This window comes from Lissotriton vulgaris, unplaced genomic scaffold, assembly GCF_964263255.1.
Source record: "Lissotriton vulgaris unplaced genomic scaffold, aLisVul1.2 SCAFFOLD_220, whole genome shotgun sequence".
Lineage (NCBI taxonomy): Eukaryota > Metazoa > Chordata > Amphibia > Caudata > Salamandridae > Lissotriton > Lissotriton vulgaris.
Genome location: NW_028248788.1, coordinates 779139 through 802067, shown reverse-complemented (window position 1 = coordinate 802067; position 22929 = coordinate 779139). Strand labels below are relative to the sequence as shown.

The 22929-nt window shown below is 46.5% G+C and overlaps 1 protein-coding gene across 1 annotated transcript in view; it reads left to right on the top strand.

The window, feature by feature from the left end:
* Nucleotides 1–22929, top strand: part of SDHA (succinate dehydrogenase complex flavoprotein subunit A) — a 201451-nt gene that overhangs the window by 123176 nt on the left and 55346 nt on the right. The window contains exons 9-11 of the mRNA XM_086950178.1: nt 6115–6310; nt 7222–7393; nt 21321–21439. Of these exons, the coding sequence (XP_086806304.1) occupies nt 6115–6310; nt 7222–7393; nt 21321–21439 (487 nt within the window). The remainder of the gene's footprint in view (nt 1–6114; nt 6311–7221; nt 7394–21320; nt 21440–22929) is intronic.

The following is a 22929-nucleotide window of genomic DNA, read 5'->3' as shown; positions in this document are numbered from 1 at the left end:
GAAGGTCCCAGTCTACTGGCCCTTCCAAAAACTCCAGTCACAAATACATTCCTCATATTAACTTGGGCTATGTTTAAAGCTTTAAAGGGCGAAACATACTTCCAAATACTTTTCACGAGACGTTCATTGAAAAATAAACCCTTTTTGTCTCCCAACTTGGTACTTCTCCTCATCAGAATCGCCTTCCTGCATTCTGCCATCAAGCTAGCATTGGTATTTCCTAGTAACACAATCGCCCTCTGGCTCCAACCTCTCAGCAACTCTAAGTCGTCCTCCCTCTCGGTTATGTGAACCTCTTCAGCCATATCGAATGTCCTTGCCAAAGGACTCAAGATATCCAAGACCTTATCCTGGCATTGTTTCAGGGAGCACCCTAACCCTTTCCTAGGGTCTCTATCCATTCTAAATAAGAAACTTATCTCTGGGTCCAAGTTAGGAGTCACGCAAACGTTCTCCGCCATCACAGGTCTTGAGCATTCTGCTTTTAAAACCCTACGTACTTCCTTTTCTAAGGGTCTCCTTATCCACTCTTCAATAAACTTGCTCACATGCTCCAATGGCCACCACTGGCCACTTCTCGCATGTCTGATGTTAAAAGGCGAAAACGTCTCCTCACCCAAGGGATTCCTCAGCACTTCTTTTGTATCTGACCCGATGTTCTCTATATATTCATCATCCAAATCCTTCTCCTATGAAATATCCAGAATGTACTCCTCCTGATCCCTGCTCTCGAAAGCAAACCATCGCAATCCAAAGTCCTCAAACTTCATCCCGATCAGCTGTGTGTGTTGCAGTGAGCTCTGGACGGAAGCGTGGATGTCCCTCAAGAGATTGGCAACACCAGCTCGCGCCGAGACCACCGGCTTGAGGCTTCAACATGCGACAGCATTCCGTGTCATTTTCAAGGAGCAACAAGATAATAGACCAGCCTTGTCCAGACATGCCAACCTTCCCGATTCAGACGTGAGACTACCGATTTGAAGGCTAGTCTCCCGCCTCCCGATTCCTGCAAGCAAAAACCAGATTCCTCTGGGGTTTCAGCGGACAGGGCTTGGTATTTATTGTGTAACGTGTTCATTCTTCCAGAAATAGTCCGTGGTGATGCAGGGGCTCTAGAATGGGTGAAAAACAAACAAAGCGTCATTAACAAGGGAATGGTCTTTTAAAGACCTGTGAAGTTCTGGGGGAGTGAGGGCGGCTGTGTATGTGCCCGGGAAGCTGTTTCAGCCTGGGCTGCCGCACAGGGCGGTGGGGAGGAAGGGGGGGAGGAGGTGGGGGGCAAGCACTGCCAACAACCTGCCTGCCATTGGGCTCCATGCTTCTGAAAGGTAAGAAAAAAAGTGCATTTGCATTTCGAATGTCGATCCTGCAGTGGCACACTCCCAAAGCCCGTACATGCCAGTAACCCGATTAAAGGCCACATCCTCCTGATTCTTTTTTTTAATCTCCCACTTTGCTCTTCTGAAATGTTGGCATGTATGCTTGTCTTACTGGTAAAATTTAAAAATCAGGCTATATAATTTAATTAAAGTACAAATGTCAAGCCTCAAAATGAATACACATTTTCTTAAAATCCAATAACCCATAAAATATACCTATGCGAGAGTCTTACAAAATCCAACACCTCTAGTGAAAATCACACACTTCTATAAATTAGAAGCTTGCTTAAACCTATTTAAATAAACAATGCTTCTATCAGATCCAAAATACTTAACGTTTTAACCAAATATATTCACAATCGGATAAGTGTACTTATCTCCTCAAGAGCAGCATTTAAAAGCGGAGGAATGTTCTGTGCACGGACTACCTATGGTTTGTGTTCTGGTTCTAAGTTGTGTTGTATTGTTCTACAGTTCTTTAAGGCTGCTGCAGGAACGGCATTTAAAAGAGGAATGTTCTGTGCATGGACTACTTATGGTTTGTGTTCTGGTTCTCGGTTGTGTGTTGTATTCTACAGTTCTTTAAGGCTGCTGCAGGAATGGCATTTAAAAGAGGAGGAATGTTCTGTGCATGGACTACTTGTGGTTTGTGTTCTGGTTCGAGGTTGTGTGTTGTATTGTTCTACAGTTCTTTAAGGCTGCTGCAGGAGCGGCAATTAAAAGAGGAGGAATGTTCTGTGCATGGACTACTTGTGGTTTGTGTTCTGGTTCGAGGTTGTGTGTTGTATTGTTCTACAGTTCTTTAAGGCTGCTGCAGGAATGGCATTTAAAAGAGGAGGAATGTTCTGTGCATGGACTACTTGTGGTTTGTGTTCTGGTTCGAGGTTGTGTGTTGTATTGTTCTACAGTTCTTTAAGGCTGCTGCAGGAGTGGCATTTAAAAGAGGAGGAATGTTCTGTGCATGGACTACTTGTGGTTTGTGTTCTGGTTCTAGGTTGTGTGTTGTATTGTTCTACAGTTCTTTAAGGCTGCTGCAGGAGCGGCAATTAAAAGAGGAGGAATGTTCTGTGCATGGACTACTTGTGGTTTGTGTTCTGGTTCTAGGTTGTGTGTTGTATTGTTCTACAGTTCTTTAAGGCTGCTGCAGGAATGGCATTTAAAAGAGGAGGAATGTTCTGTGCACGGATTACTTGTGGTTTGTGTTCTGGTTCTAGGTTGTGTGTTGTATTGTTCTACAGTTCTTTAAGGCTGCTGCAGGAATGGCATTTAAAAGAGGAGGAATGTTCTGTGCATGGACTACTTGTGGTTTGTGTTCTGGTTCTAAGTTGTGTTGTATTGTTCTACAGTTCTTTAAGGCTGCTGCAGGAACGGCATTTAAAAGAGGAATGTTCTGTGCATGGACTACTTGTGGTTTGTGTTCTGGTTCGAGGTTGTGTGTTGTATTGTTCTACAGTTCTTTAAGGCTGCTGCAGGAATGGCATTTAAAAGAGGAGGAATGTTCTGTGCATGGACTACTTGTGGTTTGTGTTCTGGTTCGAGGTTGTGTGTTGTATTGTTCTACAGTTCTTTAAGGCTGCTGCAGGAATGGCATTTAAAAGAGGAGGAATGTTCTGTGCACGGATTACTTGTGGTTTGTGTTCTGGTTCTAGGTTGTGTGTTGTATTGTTCTACAGTTCTTTAAGGCTGCTGCAGGAATGGCATTTAAAAGAGGAGGAATGTTCTGTGCACGGATTACTTGTGGTTTGTGTTCTGGTTCTAGGTTGTGTGTTGTATTGTTCTACAGTTCTTTAAGGCTGCTGCAGGAGCGGCAATTAAAAGAGGAGGAATGTTCTGTGCATGGACTACTTGTGGTTTGTGTTCTGGTTCTAGGTTGTGTGTTGTATTGTTCTACAGTTCTTTAAGGCTGCTGCAGGAATGGCATTTAAAAGAGGAGGAATGTTCTGTGCACGGATTACTTGTGGTTTGTGTTCTGGTTCTAGGTTGTGTGTTGTATTGTTCTACAGTTCTTTAAGGCTGCTGCAGGAATGGCATTTAAAAGAGGAGGAATGTTCTGTGCATGGACTACTTGTGGTTTGTGTTCTGGTTCTAGGTTGTGTGTTGTATTGTTCTACAGTTCTTTAAGGCTGCTGCAGGAGTGGCATTTAAAAGAGGAGGAATGTTCTGTGCATGGACTACTTGTGGTTTGTGTTCTGGTTCTAGGTTGTGTGTTGTATTGTTCTACAGTTCTTTAAGGCTGCTGCAGGAATGGCATTTAAAAGAGGAGGAATGTTCTGTGCATGGACTACTTGTGGTTTGTGTTCTGGTTCGAGGTTGTGTGTTGTATTGTTCTACAGTTCTTTAAGGCTGCTGCAGGAATGGCATTTAAAAGAGGAGGAATGTTCTGTGCACGGATTACTTGTGGTTTGTGTTCTGGTTCTAGGTTGTGTGTTGTATTGTTCTACAGTTCTTTAAGGCTGCTGCAGGAATGGCATTTAAAAGAGGAGGAATGTTCTGTGCACGGATTACTTGTGGTTTGTGTTCTGGTTCTAGGTTGTGTGTTGTATTGTTCTACAGTTCTTTAAGGCTGCTGCAGGAATGGCATTTAAAAGAGGAGGAATGTTCTGTGCATGGACTACTTGTGGTTTGTGTTCTGGTTCTAGGTTGTGTGTTGTATTGTTCTACAGTTCTTTAAGGCTGCTGCAGGAGTGGCATTTAAAAGAGGAGGAATGTTCTGTGCATGGACTACTTGTGGTTTGTGTTCTGGTTCTAGGTTGTGTGTTGTATTGTTCTACAGTTCTTTAAGGCTGCTGCAGGAATGGCATTTAAAAGAGGAGGAATGTTCTGTGCATGGACTACTTGTGGTTTGTGTTCTGGTTCGAGGTTGTGTGTTGTATTGTTCTACAGTTCTTTAAGGCTGCTGCAGGAATGGCATTTAAAAGAGGAGGAATGTTCTGTGCATGGACTACTTGTGGTTTGTGTTCTGGTTCGAGGTTGTGTGTTGTATTGTTCTACAGTTCTTTAAGGCTGCTGCAGGAATGGCATTTAAAAGAGGAGGAATGTTCTGTGCACGGATTACTTGTGGTTTGTGTTCTGGTTCTAGGTTGTGTGTTGTATTGTTCTACAGTTCTTTAAGGCTGCTGCAGGAGCGGCAATTAAAAGAGGAGGAATGTTCTGTACATGGACTACTTGTGGTTTGTGTTCTGGTTCGAGGTTGTGTGTTGTATTGTTCTACAGTTCTTTAAGGGGCTGCAGGAGCGGCAATTCAAAGATGTATGCATGATGGTAGCCTCCGGTCTTGAAACGAAATTCCACGGATCAACCAAGATCTGACCTCAGTATTAGAAAATTGCTAATTTCTGATGCATAAAGAATAAACCCAAGGGCTGGAAGCTAATACAATTGTTAATTAGGTCCAGTTGTTTTAAGTCACTCTTGAAACAATCTGCAAAATACAAGAATTCCATCTATCTGCAATACACGTGCACAGTCAAAAGACAGAAGTATTTAGACTCCTCGTTAAATACATTGGTAAGAGAAGTTTTTAGGACTGAGACACCTTTACATTCCTTTTTGTCAGGAGAGGCTTGACAATCTTTTCACAAGGAAAAATCAACTTCCCCTCTGCCGTCTTGCTATGTAAACAATTCAAGCTGTATTCTAACTAACTTGAATAAGAAGGAAGTACTTAAAACCAATTTTCATTCCAAACTCGACAAGAAGAATTAACAGCAATGTATCTATGTTTTAATGGAAAATAAACTTAAGTCCTTCGTTTTATAATTACATTTTTAACATAGGTAGGGTAAAATCATATGTTTCTGTAACTCCTATGGTTGATTAAATAAGTGTTAGTGGTCACTTTAAATAATTGGCTGGATTTTAAGATTGGTTTATTCTATTAATTATAGCAAACGGTTCTTAATCAAACTTCTGCAACAAACAATAACTGCACTGCATGAACGGATCCCTTGTGAAACTTTGGCCTTGTTCCTCGGTCTGTCTTGGAGCGAGTTCCAGGAAAAACCTCAAAAACGTGTTCTTCAGAACCACTGTGGATGACCGCACATGACCCAGAATAGGCTCATACTTATCTGGGTCACCCTAATTGTATCCCTTGCTCTGGCTGCTGGTTCTAGGGGCAGAGTAGAACAATTCCTAATCCAGACTGGATGCAGTGAAGCCACTGGGCAGTGTGTTCCCTGGAAAGCCACAGGATGCGCCCAAACGTTCAGAGAACCACCATCCACCCACTAAAACCGTCCACTCAATACAGCGAGGTCATACTTCCATAGCACAGATCTGCCACCGGTCTCTGTGAAGGGAGCTTCTGAACATGGTCATCTACTGCTAGGATGCAGTCGCCTGCCATCTTGGATGTCTTTAATGTTGGCCATCCTTGCCGGTCTGTGACACCTCGACCAGGTCCACGACTGGACACTATAAATCCCTTTGAATTCTGCAGCTTGCCTTCGGAGTGGCACCAGTGCAGGTCGTTCCGATGAATCTTTGCTGCTTTCTCTTTAGTCCTATACAAGATTATCCTGTGTTTTGGCCTCTAACTGCGGTAAGGAGCACAGTGAAAGGGTTGGTGGCTCGCTGGTCACACACGAAAAGCTCACGGGACCTGCAGAATAATTCTTAGCAGCCGTCTAAATTGTACTGTGCACAGGATTGGAGGTGCTGCAGACAGTCGTATTCTCTGTACTTGGTACAGGTGTGTTTTCTCCTAACATAGTTGTTTTGCCTCCTTTTCCAGAGGGTGTGGCCCTGACAGAGATCATGTATATTTGCAGCTGCACCATCTTCCACCTCAGCAGCTGGCCAAGCGTCTCCCAGGGATCTCCGAGACTGCCATGATTTTTTCAGGCGTTGATGTCACAAAAGAACCAATCCCAGTCCTCCCGACGGTGCATTACAACATGGGCGGCATCCCGACTAACTACAGAGGTCAGGTGAGAGCCCGCTACACTTCTGACCAGATGGAAACCGAAATATGTCGCAGTATTTTACTAGTTCTCTGTAGTGTGCGTCCTTCCTGTGACGGACGCCCAAAAAGTCAATCTGGCACTACACTAATTGCTCTACATACAGGTACTGTGTGTATCATTTTATTACACTTCAGGTGTGCAGAACACAGGTTTATTTTTACCACAGATGGGAGGGTGACAAACTGGGCATGGGTGACAGTATGCAAGTGTGCCAGACTTTCTGCCCGGTTAACCTGTGCTAGAGTGGAGGTGGGTAACAACAAGTCTGTCTAGCCTGGACTGCTGCTGCATGATGTGGCAGAAGAGCAGAGCCTGTTCGTCAATCAGGGGCCATTGTTATTGAAAGGAGGAGCACAGCCTGTCGGTCGATCAGTAGCCATTGTTCCTGATAGGAGGCTGAGCACAGCCTGCCTGGCAGTCTTGGAGCACTGTGCCTAGGAGGGAGCTGAATTTGTATGGCAACCAGGTCTTGAGTCCTTGAGCCGATAAGAAGGGGGAATATCCTGATGTCTGCCCTATGGGGACCACTAAGTGTGTCGTCTGGCAGTTTTTACTGTAACATGGAAAAAGCGAGAGAAGAGCGTGTTTGTCAAGCAGGGAATCCCTGTGGCGTGGTAGAGGATAGGCAGCAGGGTACCTATCAGACAGGGAACACAACGATGCGGTCGTGGACAGGTGATCATGTGCCTCTCAGAGTGAAAGATCTGTTGGAGCGGCACCAGGGTACACAGTTTGTGTGTGGGTGAGCCAATCAGTTGCACAGTATCTGGGTGCAACGTATGGTCAGGAAAACCTAGGATAACTTTACATCTATGTTTCTCTGTCATCCATGAGTAACATATTAATTAACTGGGGCTTATGCTTTCTCTCTGCAGGTATTAATCCATGAAGACGGGCAGGATCAGGTGGTGCCTGGTCTGTATGCTTGTGGCGAAGCTGCTTCTGCTTCTGTTCATGGCGCTAATCGACTGGGAGCCAACTCGTTGCTGGACTTGGTGGTGTTTGGTCGTGCCTGTGCCCTGACGATCACAGAATTGAACAAGCCTGGTAAGATGCTTAGCATGGGATTTGTGTAATGGTGCGCCAAGACAAACCGAGGAGCTGTCTGGTGTAGGATTATTAGTGCAGGCGTGCTGGCAGCTGTAAAGGTTTGTTACACAACAAAAGGGAAACCCAGTATTCAGCCGCACATGGGCCAATAATAGTATAGAAAAGTTGGTCCAACCGACCAGTATTTGTAAGGAATCTTTGTGTTGGATGTATGACGGTACAACGTGTACCGTTGCAACGCGTCCCTTTACGACGCAGTTTTAACAACGACTTGCGTTGGGGGGGGCGCTGATAGTGAATAGTTTAATTTACTAGTCCAACACCAGTCCCCATGGATAGTAGGGAAGGTGTTGGATAGTAAATTAAACTATCCCCTATTCTAGAGCGCCCTCCAGCGAAAGTCGTAACAACTTTCTTTGTTAAAGCTGCGTCGTAACGGTACCGCGTTGTACCAGTTACGTTATAAAGGATGTTTCCCCTTTACACCCACATTCAACAAGTTGATTAAACAATGACAAATCATTGGACATTTATCAAGGATTTTATCATTTAAATTCATCGCTAATTCACAGTATCAATGGTTGCTGCAATAATCGTGAAGTGAAACAAGTGCTCAAGGAAGTGCTCGCGACGGGAATGGAAGGGTATAAGTGCTGATAATTACAATATTTACAATGATGGACAGACCGGTCTAACAATATTTGAGTTGCTAACTAGGCAAATCCCAACTAACAAGACGCTGTGAATATGTATTTCATCATCCCCATCTGGGCATACATTAAGAGTATTCTTTGCAGTTGAAACGTCTACTTTTCCTTGGCCAAGACAAGTAGTCGTTTCGACTTCAAAGAATCACGGAAGGCTAGTAGTTCATTTAATCCGGGAGCTGTAAAGGGGCATTGTCACTATTCCCTCTGCATGCACGTTTACGAATGCTGTTTTAAAAAGGTATTTTACTATTTCTACAGTTGGCAGGATCAGGCAGAGTTGATCGCTCACTTCTTATTGTTCTATTACTTTTGGTTTTAAAACTGAAGTAATAAAGATCAGTCCCAAACTTTCGTACCACAGGCCTGAGTGCTAGTCTACCAGTTCATCAAGCTTTGCTAATGGTGGATTTTCAAAGGCATTTGACTGTGGACTGGGACTATCTTGTTGTGTAGTTCCTACATAACCTATACCAGATCTGCGCGTTCGGATAACATAAACTGTGGGACTGGTGGCAGACTGATTCCGTGCACCCCCCACCGGATACCTTAGCCTGCCCATATCAACTGGCTCACAGCGCCACTATAATCTCCTCTTACCAAGGAGAGAATAGATTCTGGCAGCCTCAGAACATGACAAACCTGATCCCTCAGAATCGTGGAAACAATATGCTACCTTTTGCTCAGTCACTCGTGCTCACTTTGTTTGTCTCAGAGAGATATACAGAATAAACAAGCTGAGCGTTTTCAATAAGAATGTATTGAACCGTTGTTATTCTAGTGTAGAATAAATGAGCTGCAACAACCATTGGACAGTAGCAGAGGTATATGATTAGACGTACAACGAAAGTGAAGGGATGGTAAAGCTCTACTATTTTGCAATAATTACATACGAATATATTAAGCGCATGATAAAAAGTGTGCACTCCTACAATGCCTCCCTAAAGAGATGTACCTAGCATTGGTGTAGGTGTTATGCAAAGAATCCCTCTAGGATCTAGTCAACCCCATTACCTGAAGTGAGAGACTGTGGGACCCCATCCTGGTCTCGAGTTGGACACCCCGCGAGGGATGTTAGACCACTGCGAGCTGGAGTGTCTGCATGTAGGAACCTTAGCGTCTCTGGTCAGTGTGTCAGCCGGGAAGACGTGGTCTCTGTCTATCCTTCTAAGCAAGACATGATGTATATATACCCATAGATCTCCCCAGGGGTCATACCTTGCTGTGTTACTATGTCGGCCTAAAGGATGGCGTCAGGCCTGAACTTTATACAGAGATATTATACAGGATATGTTAGTCCTACTGTGCTTTCAAGAAGCCTCATGCATAATGTATGAGATTCGAACTAGGGAAAAACCTGTGTTCTGAATGAAGTTTCGTATCTAGGTAAAAGGTCAGTCCCTAAGAACAGTTATGTATGTAATGTAGGGAAGGATATAGGTGAAAGGTTGCAATGTTACCTGCGCCTATATAGGGTACACATATGGAATATAACAATCTCTTTGCGCTACTAAGACACTTTAACTTTGGGCCAAAATCCATTAGCTACATCAAACTGATATACACTCGCCTCCAGGCAAGGGTACGGGTCAGGAACGCTGTGTCCCAATGGTTCGAGATAGGAAGGGGTACGCAACACTGGTGCCCACTCTCAACTTTACTTTTTGCTTTGGCGGTAGAGCCTGTAGCAGCCTGGGTGAGGGTCAACACACGGTTTCGTAGATTTCAAAGGTCCCCAACAGTTGGCGGCAGGATCTCCATGTACGCGGACAGTGTCCTTTTCCTAGATAACCCTACTGAGTCGGGGCTTTGGGCTCTGCAAATACTGAACACATTGGGGATCTACCTAGAGGACTTCGCATAATTCATGTGAAGGTCTATCTACCCCATTGCCCAATGCCCTGCGGTCATGCCATGGACTCTGGAGTTGTGGACTCTTCCCACCATATTCAACAAATATCTGGAAGTGTATATAATCGAAAACATAGCCTTGGTGCTCAAGGCCAAACTTTACTGTCAGTTGGTGGGATTGGCAGGGGTGTTAGATTTTGGACCTCTCTCCTGGTGGTCTCCCTCCGAGAATTTTATAACTTAAAAAATTCCCTTTCCCTGTAGGGAGAGGCTTCTTGGCCAGGGCTAATGCACTCTTAAGAGGCCTGGTGCTACCTGCCTAGGTATGGTGTCCCTTGCAGGTCATTCAGGACCGTGCCCTTTCTGGCGTCACAAATTTCTCATTCCTTAAAGCAGGTTCTAGTCTCCGCTGTCTGAAAATAATCTAGTGCAAACCTCCTTGTCAACAAAACCCTTAGTGGATCCCGACAACTTTAAATCGTTTCCTACATTCCTTTCATATATATATTTCGAGAACCTGCAGAGACCACCTTTCACAATGTTGTCACATATAATAAAGCCATTTTCCTAGTCCAGGAAACCATAGCATAGCATCCTTTCCAATGGTAACCAGCACCAACTGACCTTTTCCAGCTGATAAACGTGTCTGCCTGTTAATCTCCCTTCACCAATCAATCTTACTAAACCAAATTAAAAAAGATGGAACTTTATCTACTATACCCTGTATTTTAACAGGTAAGGAATATGCTACTTACCAGTATGCATCTGTTCTTGGCATGTAGGGCTGCTGACATTCATATCTGTGCATAGATCGCCGCCTAGTGTTGGGTCCGGATGATTGCACCTTGTTGTCCTGGAAGAGTCTTCGAAGTATCACAAGATAGGTGGCTCCTCCCCTGGACTACAGTGCGCATGGGCATCTTCTCCATCCTCAGATTGTTTTTGCCATTGTGGCAGAGATGGAGTATAGTACAGTAAGAGATGTCCATGCAAAGAGTGAATGCTGCAGCTGCGATAGGCACCGGGGAGGTGGGTGAGCGATATGAATGTCAGCAGCCCTACATGCCAAGAACAGATGCATACTGGTAAGTAGCATATTCCGTTCGAGGCATGTGGGCTGCTGAATTCGTATCTGTGCATAGAATGTATAGCAGTATCTCCCTTAGCGGTGGCTACCTGTGTCAGCTGCAGCAGACTGAAAAAGAGTTTTGAGAACAGCCTGCCCTACAGCAGCTTGCTGTTTTGAATGTACATCTACACAATAGTGTTTTGTAAATGTATGTGTTGTTGACCATGTGGCTGCTCTACAAATTTTGTGTAAAGGAATATTTCCCAGGAAAGCCATGGGTGCCCCTAGCTTGCGTGTGGAATGCGCCCTAGGGGGAACTGTTAAGGTGTGTTTGGCTTTTAAATAACATATCTGGATGCATTTAACGATCCATCTGCCTATACCTGATTTTGAAATGGGATTGCCTTTGTGTTGCAACAAACAACTGTTTCGTTTTTCGAAATGCCTTAGTTCTGTCTATATAGTATAGCGGAGCTCTTTTGACATCTAGAGTATGCAAGGCCCTTTCAGCTACTGTTTGTGGATTCTGAAAGAACACTGGCAGTTCGATGGTTTGATTTATGTGGAAATGGGATACCACCTTTGGCATGAATTTAGGGTTTGTTTTGAGAACTACCCTATTTGCATGTATTTGGATGAATGGCTCTTGAATAGTTAGGGCTTGAAGCTCGCTAACTCTTCGAAGCGAAGTAATGGCAATAAGGAAAGCCATCTTCTAAGTAAGAAATTGTATTTCGCATTAGTGTAGTGGTTCAAAAGGTGGTCCTATAAGTCTGGTTAGAACAATGTTTAGATTCCAGACTGGTGAAGGTGGGTGTCTTGGAGGAATTACGCATTAGAGTCCCTCCATAAAAGCTTTAATTGCTGGCACCCTAAAAAGTGAAAGGTGTTGCCTGTTTTGAAGATATGCTGCTAACGCAGCTAAATGTATCCTGATGGATGAATAGGCTGAATTGCAGCGTTGTAGGTGCAATAGATAGCAGATGATGTTTTGAGTAGAAGCATCAAGTGGGTTTATATCATTGTTTCTGCAGTAAATGACGAAACGTTTCTACTTAGCTGCATAACATGCCCTGGTAGTAGGTTTTCTTGCTTCCTTGATAATGTTCATACAGTCTGGAGGCAAGTACAGGTATCCAAACTCTAGGATCTCAGGAGCCAGATCGCCAGGTTCAGCTGTTGCGGATCTGGATGTTGGATTTCTCCATGGCTCTGAGTTAGTAGATTGGGTGTGAGTCTCAGTCTTTGATGAGGCACCACTGACAGTTCTAGGAACGTTATGTACCATGGTTGCCTCGCCCATGTGGGGGCAACTACGATTAGCGTTAGTGGGTGTTGGCGTAGTTTGCGTGCCACTAGCGGTATTAATGGAGCTGGGGGAAAAGCGTATGCAAATTTGCCTGACCAGTTCATCCATATCGCATTGCCTTGCGACTGTGGATGTGGGAAACTGGCGGCAAAGTACTGGCATTTTGCGTTTTCGCTTGTGGCAAACAGGTTTAACTCCGGGTGTCCCCACTTCCGGAAGAATGGCTGGAGCACTTTGGGGTGAATCTCCCATTCGTGCATTTGTTGACTGTGCCTGCTGAGAAGGTCGGCTACTTGATTGTCCTTGCCTGGGAGGTGCTCTGCCATGAGAAACATGTTTCTTTGAATGGCTCACTTCCACATTGCTTGAGCTAGGTGTGACAGCTGTGGGGAGTGTGTTCCTCCCTGTTTCTGAATGTAATACATAGCTGTCATGATGTCCGTCCGGATCAACACGGTTTGTTGCATAAGTGTGTCTTGAATGCTTTTAGAGCTAGAAAGATAGCCATCAGCTCCAGAAGGTTGATGTGCATCTTCTTTTGTTGTACAGTCCAGAGTCCCTGTACTGTGTAGTGTAGGACATGGGCTCCCCATTTTAGTAGGGATGCGTCCACGGTTAACACTATTTGTGGGACAGGCTCTTGGAACAGTCGTCCCTTGCAAAGGTTTTGTGGATTCCACCAATGCAGAGAGTTGTATGCCCGACTGGTCACCAACACTAGGTCGTTTAATTGCCCTTGAGCCTGGTTCCACTGCCTTGCTAGGCACTGTTGGAGAGGACGCATGTATAGTCTGGCATGAGGGACTATGAATATGTACGAGGCCATCATGCCTATTAGTTGCATGAACACTCGAGCTGGTACTGAGTGTTGGGGCCTGAATTTTTGGATCAGTGCTTGCATGCTGTTGATACGTGCTGCATTGGGGTATGCTTTTGCTGCCAGTGTATCTGCAGTGCTCCCAGGTATTGTTGTACGTTGGAGGGTTCCAGATGTGACTTTGGGTAGTTTAGCGAGAAGCCTAAACTGTGCAGGAGATGGATGGTTTTTGACATGTGGTTGGCACACTGCTGGGCCGATGGCGCGTGTATTAGCCAATCGTCCAAATATGGGTACACATGGATGTGTTGCCTTCTGAGATGTGCCGCCACTGTAGCTAGACATTTGGTGAAGACGCCTGGAGCTGTTGTGACACCAAATGGTAGGACTTTGAACTGGTAGTGCTGTCCTTGTATGGTGAACCTGAGATACTTTCTCTGAGCAGGGTGTATTGGTATATGAAAGTATGCGTCTGAGGTCCAGAGTTGCTAGGAAGTCTCCCTTGCGAAGCAGTGGTAAGACTTGCTGGAGAGTGAGCATATGAAAATGCTCCGACAAAATGTACAGGTTGAGGGGCCTGAGGTCCAATATTGGTCTGAGAGACCAGTCCTTCGTTGGAATTAAAAAGTATAGGGAATATACTCCTGTTCCCTGATGTTGTAGTGGGACTAGTTCTATGGCCCCCTTTTGCAGCATACTGATGACCTCTTGCTGCAGTAGTGTTATATATTCCTGTGACATTGGACGGTGTGTAGGAAGGTACCTCCTGACTATGGTTGCCCCCAACTTTTTGCCCTGTGTTTTAGCTGGTTTTGGATATAGTCGACCTGGGACCCTGCCAATCAGGACCCCAGGCCTACTGCTCTCTCTTTAAAATGGATTCCATGTACCCTAGGTGCATTTACAATTGGTACTGGGCCACCCTATCAGACCCTGTAACTCAGGGCATGGGTGTACCCAGGGCTGCCAGGGGCTGCAGCATGTATTATGCCACCCCTGGCTGGCCTCCTAAATTTGACACAACTGGCTGCATGACAGCTGGGGCAAAGTGGTGTAATCACCCTTTGCTGTAGATATAGTATACCTATATCTAACCCTAAAATGGGCACACAGATTCCTATCAGTCACTCCTATGGCAGGCCTTGACAATCCTGAAGGCAGAGTGCTTGGAATCGTGAGATGGTGCTCTGGCATGAGCTGAGCCTGTCTGCAGCTTGCGGAACCAAGTCCTAACAGCTGTTCCATGATATCGCATACCATATACTCTTAAGTGCATTATAATCCTCGCGGTTAAATGCTATCTTTGGTATTGCTTTATCAAAACATGTCGAGTAAGGTGTCATACGAATTGGAATACTAACCCCTCGCCAATTCTGACGACGGGGTTAGCATTCCACCCTTCTAGAGGGACACGACATGTATGTAACTGTGAACCCCGGTTAAAGTTAACTGAAGCCTCAGCTCCACAAAATGGATGCTGCCACCACAGACACGAGTCTGACCCCCTGCAGCTGGGAGTCCTTCCAGCGAGGGGAGCCTGGACAAAGGGTTTTCTGTCAGGGGCGGTGCTAGCACCGTCCCAGACATGGTTTTGTGTATCCTGGGTAGGCAGGGCTTTACAGGAAGGTGACTGCTGAGTGGCACCCCGGTGCTCACTACGCATAGGCCAGTCAGAACCAGTTCCAGGGGCACACCAGCCCCTGGCCGGGGGAAAGTCCGGCATGGCAGAGGGGTGTAACCACCCCCCTCCTAGTCCCACCCATAGGCAGGACCTAGTCACCGGGTCAGCCCCTTTTTTTAGTATAAAGATGGGAGCGGGCCCCCTGTTCAAATTAGATCATCTTTGGAATCAAGACCCGACTTTCTGCGAAAGGCATCAAGATTTCCTTCTTCAAGATTCTCCCTTGTGGCTAAGGAGTAGTCACCCTGCATCCGCAGGCACCATCCTAAGAACACTGCGGTCTGCTGCAAGTCCTTCTTCACGAATCCGACGACCCAGCTCGACGAGACCCGGCTTCCCTGGCACCTCTGACCTCTACTCACCTCTACAGCAAAGCTGAGAACTGTGAGTGCGACGAGACCTCGAGGGACCGACGATCGCCAAGACTGCACGACTTCTTTGCAACAAGCCCACCGAGTCTTCCCCTGGTGAGTGCTTTGGGGTCCGAGAAGCCCCAACCCTGAGCAGCTCCAGCACCGAAGATCAGCCCTCCAGCATCTCCACGATCTGCGTGGGGCCCTTCTGCTTTTGCGTGCTCACCGCGCTGTGTGGCTACTAGCCGGCTGGCTTGTGGCCTTCTACACGACGCCCGACGACATCACTGCTGCTGGTCTGGTTGCTCCAGACTGGCCCTTGCTTCCTTCTTCAAGAGAGGCACCCCGGACCCTCCTGGTCCACTCCAGACGCCATTTTGAGTCCACCGCGTGGGCTTGAATTTGCCAAGGCTTTGTTGCCCAATCCTGGGTCCAGCGACGCCGACAGCTTCATCCATCGTGGGACAGCTCGCTCCTCCATCCTGGTCGCCGACCACGCCTCCTGGTCCGTGAGATCTGCGAGCACAGCGTCACCCACTCACCTAGTCGAGGTGACTACCATCCGGTGCCCTCCTGGTGCCACCTGACTACTGGCTAGTAGTCACGAACTTGGTCCCCTCTGCTTTCAGGTGTCATCTTCCTTCGATCCAGGCTTGGATCCATCGAACTTTCTTCACTGGTCGCCTGCCAGCAACTTCTTTCTTCCAGGCTCCTGGTCCGTCAACGAGGATTCCCGACGTCCTTTGAGTCCTATGCAGCTGCAGCCCCTGGGCTAGGTAACTTCGGCATTTCGGTGCCCCAGCATAGCCTCACTATCCAAGGGTCAGAATCCACTTTCGTTTTCCTCCTACCAGGTCGGGTTCGCCCGAGAACACTAACTTTGTCATTACTAGCTACCATAGACTTTGTCCCGCATCACGCGTGAGAGTGCACACTCTGCACCCGAATCCCCTGGGTCTCCTAGAAGTAATCTGAAGATTCTATAGTCAAGATCTAGCGATTCCAAAGCCTATTAGTACTGTACTTACCTGCTAGTAATTTCGTATTCCACTTTCAGAGTATATGGTTTTCCGTGCCCCTCGGGCATTTGTATATACTGTGCTAACTTAAGTATTTTCGTAAGAGTTTTGTGTTGTGCTTAGTACCCTGTCCTCATAAAGAGTACAGGGCTGTTGTGATTCTTAATAAATATCTTGTTTATTTTCATAACACTTGTGTGGTGTCCTTTCACTGGGTATTCAAGGGGTATATGTGTGGTATAACAGCTGGCTTAACACGCCCTCTCGAGTCTTTAGCCTTAGACTGCTCGTATCCACGCTACTAGGATAGCTGGTCTATAAGGTTGACTTACAACCAATCATCAATAAGGGTTGCTGGACTGATACATAGTGTTCACTAGAATAGTGAGCACTGCATTTCAGGCCACCTTCTCACACGGTGCACGGGTGGTATGTTGGGTGGGGTTGAGGGGAGTTCTAGGCAATAGCCATGTTGGATAATTTGCCTGACCCACTTATCTATTGTGATATTTAACCAGATTGGCAGAAATTGCTGCAGTCTTCCCCCGACCGGTGTTATATGGTCTTGGGGTAGTGCCAAGAAGTCACTGTTTGGTGTTAGTGGAGGATCTATTTGCATTTCCTCCGCGACCCCTTCCTTTGGTGTTATTGCCTCTGTGTTTTTGCTGTATGTGGATTGTGTGTTACTTTTGTAGCTGGAGGGTTGCTGTGATGTATTACTTCGTGCTCCTCCTCTATAATTGGAACGACGAAAGGAGCCCTGGTGTTGTTGGGACTGGATAGCTCCCATGGATTTTGCCGTTTCCGCATCCTTTTTCATTTTGTCCAGAAATGAGTCAACTGCTGGACCAAATAAAAAGTCTGGGTTGATGGGCTGATAAAGAATTGTGGATTGAACCTCGTTCTTAAAGCGAGATATGCGGAGCCATGCGTGTCGTCTGAGCAGGACGCTTGTATTTATAGATCTGGCCGCTGTATCTGCTGCATCTAGGGCACATTTAATTGAGGCATTGGTGATGAGCTTTCCCTCCTGTATAAGTTCATCTGCCTGCTGTTTGTACGGGTCAGGTAAGTGTTGGAGAATTTCTTCTAAGCTGTCAGTGTGCCCTGTCCTATCTGGCCAGCAAGGCCTGTGTATTGGCAATTCTCAATGAGTTTGCTGCTTGGGCAGCTACTCTTTTGCCTGATGCCTCAAAGATTTTTGACTTTGTCCGGAGGAGCTGCTTTTCCGGTAGTTTGGGAATTAGCTTGTTTACGTTCGTTGGATACCACCAGGGAGTCTAGGGGTAGCTGACCCTTGATATATGTTGGATCTATGGGTGCAGCCCTATATTTCTTTTCAATTCTAGGGTTTATGACCCGTGCCCTAGCGGTGTCCTTAAAAATGTCATGTGCGTGTTTTAAGACGCCTTTCAACATGGGGAGTGTTTTTACATGTCTCTCAGACGTTGTTAGTGTGTCAAAGAGAAAGTCTTCTTCAATAGCATCAGCGTGCATATCTACGTTATGGTAGGTAGCCGCTCTATCAAGTAAAGAATTAAAGGCCACGGTATCTTCTGTGGGTGATGGCTTAGTTGGGTAAAGTGCAGGTTCTGTAATGGGTAGAGCCCCTTCATTGTCTGGTTCTCCTCCTGCACCCCATGGCTGTAGGTTAGAGTCTCCAGTTGGGTTTTGTGGATAACCAAACCCTACATCTGCATCCTGATCTTCATCTGGGTTGTAGTCAGGTGATGTTGGGGCATATGGCGTAGTCTTATCTGGATTGAAAGGTTCAAAAAGTATTGGAGAGGTAGCACCGTCTTTTCTTTTTGAGTGGTATTCTAGGAAAGTCTTATATTGGCAAAGGCGTTTTCTTTTTTGAATAAACAGTCACTTTACCAGTTACTGGGTCAATATACAATTTTGACTGGTCTTCTGTGTCGGTGTCTGGGTGAACAAGCTCTTCCTCCACAGTTTTAGGCTTTGGTGCCGTAGCCTTTGGTTTGGCTGTTTTTGGGTCGATATGTTTATTTGGTTCGACCGTTTTTTGTGGTTTCTGATGCTTGTCGACAGGTTTTGTTGGTGGAATGTCTTTGACTGACTTCACCACCTTTTTCGGACCGAGCGGATTGGTCGGTTCGACAGTGCCTTTAGGTGTTTTTGGTATTTGAGGTCTTGGCTCGGTGCCCTTCTTCGGTTCGAGTTGCTTCGGCTCGACCGTTTTATTTTGTTCCAGCCTAGGTTTCACTTTCGGTTCGACGTTAGTGTTGGGCGCAGGCCTTTTACTGTCGTCAACTGTTTTTGTCCCCTTTGTCAATAGTAGATGTTACTTTGCTCGAATCGACGTTCTTAGTTTTGGGGTTCGATTCGATGGGCTTTGGCGTCGAATCGATGATCCTTGGCCGCGATGTGGAGTCGACGGCTTTTGGCTTTCGGGTCGACTCGACAGATTTGATGTTAGTGTCGACTTCACAGTCTTTGGCTTCGAAGGCCGTGTTGGAGCTACGGCCTTAGGCTCGATGACCTTTGGTTTAAATACTTTTGGTTCAACGACTTTCTGTCCGAAGACGGTATTATCGACGAGTTTCGGTTTTAATGAAACCGGTGCCGTATGGCGTGTCCCAGAGAGCTCTTTGGATATGTTCTTAGCGGGGCTAGGTATAGCGGGCTGTAGAACCTGAATATTGATCTCGGCTAAGGCCTGCTGGCGATGCCTCGACCTGAGTCTCTGATATTGGTTCAGTGTCTAAATGGGGCGGTGTACTCACGGTTCGCCCCTCGTCGTCATCTGAGTCGTCTTTAACAGCTACGATGTTTTGATAGTCTTCCTCAAGATCGATGATTTGGTCTTCGTCCTCGAGGTAATCATCGGAGTAGTGCTCCGAGTACTGTTCTTCGTCTCGATCCGATTCTTCGGCGCTCCCTAGTTCTTCCTCATTGTCGAAGATATTATCGGGCTCTGGTGCCGACCGCTGCATTTCTTGCCTCGCTGCCAGTCTATTCCGGATAGTCTTTTTCGACCGGAACTGGGCACAGGTCAGGCAACTATCTTCTTTGTGATCTGGGGATAAGCATTTGTTGCACACGGGATGCTTATCAGTGTGCGGGAACTTCGAGTTGCACTGCGGGCAGTATTTGAATGGACTTCTTTCCATCGACGGCTGGTCCACGCGGTGTCGATAAGGCCTCACGGCCCAATTCGACGATCGAATTGCAATAGATGTTTCGAAAGTGTATCGGTACCGAGCGCAGAAACAATACCGACGGATCCGAAGGCCTTTTGGCTTTTAGAGAAGAGTTTAGTTAGTTCCGAACTTAGAGAGTTGGAAAGTACATTCGAACCCAATGGCGGAAAAAAACAATCTGAGGATGGAGAGGATGTCCATGCGCACTGTAGTCCGAAGGAGGAGCCACCTATCTCGTGATACTTCGAAGACTCTTCTAGGACAACAATGTGCAATCATCCGGACCCAACACTAGGCGATCTATGCACAGATATGAATTCAGCAGCCCACATGCCTCGAACACCAAAATTAGACTTGTCCATAACAAAGTCTACTTAAAAAAAAAACGCTCCAAAATGACTCCATAAGCTTACAGTTCTTCTGCCCCAAACCCAAAATTCTGCAGTCCTCGGACCTAGGGTAATCTTGGGTCATGCTTTCAGCCTCAAAATGCATTCCTTAAAACCCATTATTCCTCCAACCTGTCACAGTAGAAGAGGGGCCACAGATCATGCCAAATAAAACCCAGCCACCTGCCTGGCAAACAGTGCCCCTTGCAGATCTTTAGGGATAATGTCCCTTTCGGTGTCACACTACCCCAGGCAGATCTTTAAGGACGGTGTCCCTGTCGATGTCGCACTGCCCCTTTCAGATCTTTAAGGACTGTGTCCCTTTCGGTGTCACACTGCCCCTTGCAGATCTTTAAGGACGGTGTACCTGTCGGTGTCACACTGCCCCTTGCAGATCTTAAAGGACGGTGTCCCTGTCGGTGTCAGACTGCCCCTTGCATATCTTTAAGGACGGTCTCCCACTGCCCTTTGAGATCTTTTAGGACGGTGTCCCTTTCGGTGTCTCACTGCCCCAGGCAGATCTTTAAGGACTGGTTCCCTTTCGGTGTTACTCATTTCTGAGTCCTCAACTTCTCTTTTAGAGCAGGTTGTAATCAACACTGTCGCAAATTAATCTTGTATTAACCTCCTTACTGGATTCTGACATTAGATCCATTTCCTACATGCCTTTCGTATCTACAATTCAAGAAATTGCAAAGACCACCTTTAGAGATTATAACGCCATTTTCCTAGTCAAGGCAGCCTTAACATAACATCCTTTGCAGCGGTAACCAGAACCAACTGACCATTTCCTACTAATAGACCTGTTTACCACCCTTTGCATTTCAATCTTAGTAAACAAAACGAAACAGGTGATGCGAGTGTATATAAACCACAATTGCATTGTTAATGTAGGGCATTTTGTTATAGTTAATTACAATTAATGCTCCTGGTTGTATGGTAGTAATTTTTTTTGACATGTCTGTATTTATCCATATTTATTTTTTACTAATTGTATCTGTATTTATCCATGTTTATTTTGGGTTTTGTGATAAAATGAAGCTGAAATAAGTCATTTTTCACATTTATTTAACCGGTAAATATCACTTGTGCATGAATGCCTACTAGGTTTCAATGCTGTAATCACCCGCAGAAGATAAATTGATGCACATTTAAGAAAATATGCTAATTTCAGTATCAGCCTTGTACATATCTACTGCTGTTAAAGTTTCTTTTCTAAAATTCCTTTCTATTTTAGCCCCCTTATCTATCAATCCACACCGCTATTGGCCTGGCAGTCATGGCAGACAGTATTAAGAATTACTCAAAAAGTAACCCAATTTCCGTTTTTATCCACATTTAAAAATAAATACAGGCAAGAAAATAAATGTTTTCTCTCTGTATTTATCTGTAAAAATGGAAAACAGGGAGCCTTAATCACAATTCTTTGTAATTTTTTGATAATTGTGATCTGTATGATTCTAATTGGGTTGTAAGGTTTGTGTAAACTGGAGATAAACTTCAAATGATAAAGCTGTTGTTCTTCGAAGTCCACAACCTTATAGCCGTGTGATTCTGCTCCTCAGGTGACCAAGTCCCTTCAATTAAGCCAAATGCAGGTGAAGCCTCCGTTGCAAACCTCGACAGGTTACGATTTGCAAATGGAAGTACAAGAACCTCAGAGCTACGAATCAATATGCAGAAGGTAAGAGGCCATATTCTTAACCCTTGTGTCTTTCTAACCTACATCATTTCTTTAAGATTTTACAATCCAGACTTACTTGTTGTTACTGAGCTGATACTAGACTCCCGACAAAAGGGCCATCTTTGAGACTGAGGAAATAATGCATCCCATTTTAAATCTGTTCATGCTAGTAATGAACAGAAATGCACTCTCTAATTTGAATTGCTTTGGTTTGCTTCAAATTAATTGTGGTATCTGTTGTTCAGAGTCATGTTGAATGCTCCGCCGCGTGACCACGCCCCCTGCCATCGAGCGGCGTGGTCTGTGCTCGCTATCCTGCCCTGTGTCACTGTCTCTGTTGAATTGTGTTTTTGAATTGTAAGTTTGTTGTTAAATTGTAAGTTTGTCCCCCATTTTTGCCTGTTTGCCTGTTCCTTCTCAGCCGCCCCCCGTCTCATCCCTCCCCGCTCCCCGCGTCCCGCCACCGCCGCTAACCCCGCCCCTTTCTTCATTCTGTACCCTCCCCGCTCCCGCCTCCCTGCTGCTCCGCCCCCCCGCGCACTTGGCCATATATGGCGACCGTGCGACGCATGTGAGTGTGACCTAGTTCTAGGACACCCCCTCGCCGCACGGCCACCAGCTGCTGCATGTGCCTCCCGCCTTCTGCCTCGCTGCCCCGGCTCCGCCGCGTGACCACGCCCCCTGCCATCGAGCGGCGTGGTCTGTGCTCGCTATCCTGCCCTGTGTCACTGTCTCTGTTGAATTGTGTTTTTGAATTGTAAGTTTGTTGTTAAATTGTAAGTTTGTCCCCCATTTTTGCCTGTTTGCCTGTTCCTTCTCAGCCGCCCCCCGTCTCATCCGTCCCCGCTCCCCGCTTCCCGCCACCGCCGCTAACCCCGCCCTTTTCTTCATTCTGTACCCTCCCCGCTCCCGCCTCCCAGCTGCTCCGCCCCCCCGCGCACTTCGCCATATATGGCGACCGTGCGAACGCGCAGCGGTCACGCCGATTGTGCGCCGAAGGCGCGCCAAAGGTAAGCCCGTCTACGCCCATCCACGCCTGGACCGCGCCCAGTGCCAGGACCCCTGGCCTACGAGGACCCCGGCCGACCCGCCTGACGTACACAGCCGCCACCCTCATCGCACTCAACACCGGCCGAATCCCAGGATGCTACCGAGCCACCCCACGACGCTCCCACGGACCCTTCAGCTGCCACGCCTGCAAGTTCACCTGCATCCGGACCTGCCCGGCACCAGCACCTGCCAAGCCGAACACCAGCAGCAACCACCTCAATTGCATCCTGCTCAACACCCGCTCCGTCCACAGACACGCCATCGAACTCTGGAACCTCCTAGACACCACAGCCCCTGACGTTGCCTTCCTCACGGAGACCTGGATGAACGCCTCTTCAGCGCCCGACATCGCCATCGCCATCCCAGGGGGCTACAAGATCACCCGGAGGGACCGCACCGCCAACCAGGTGGGAGGAGGCATCGCCATCATCCACAGGAAC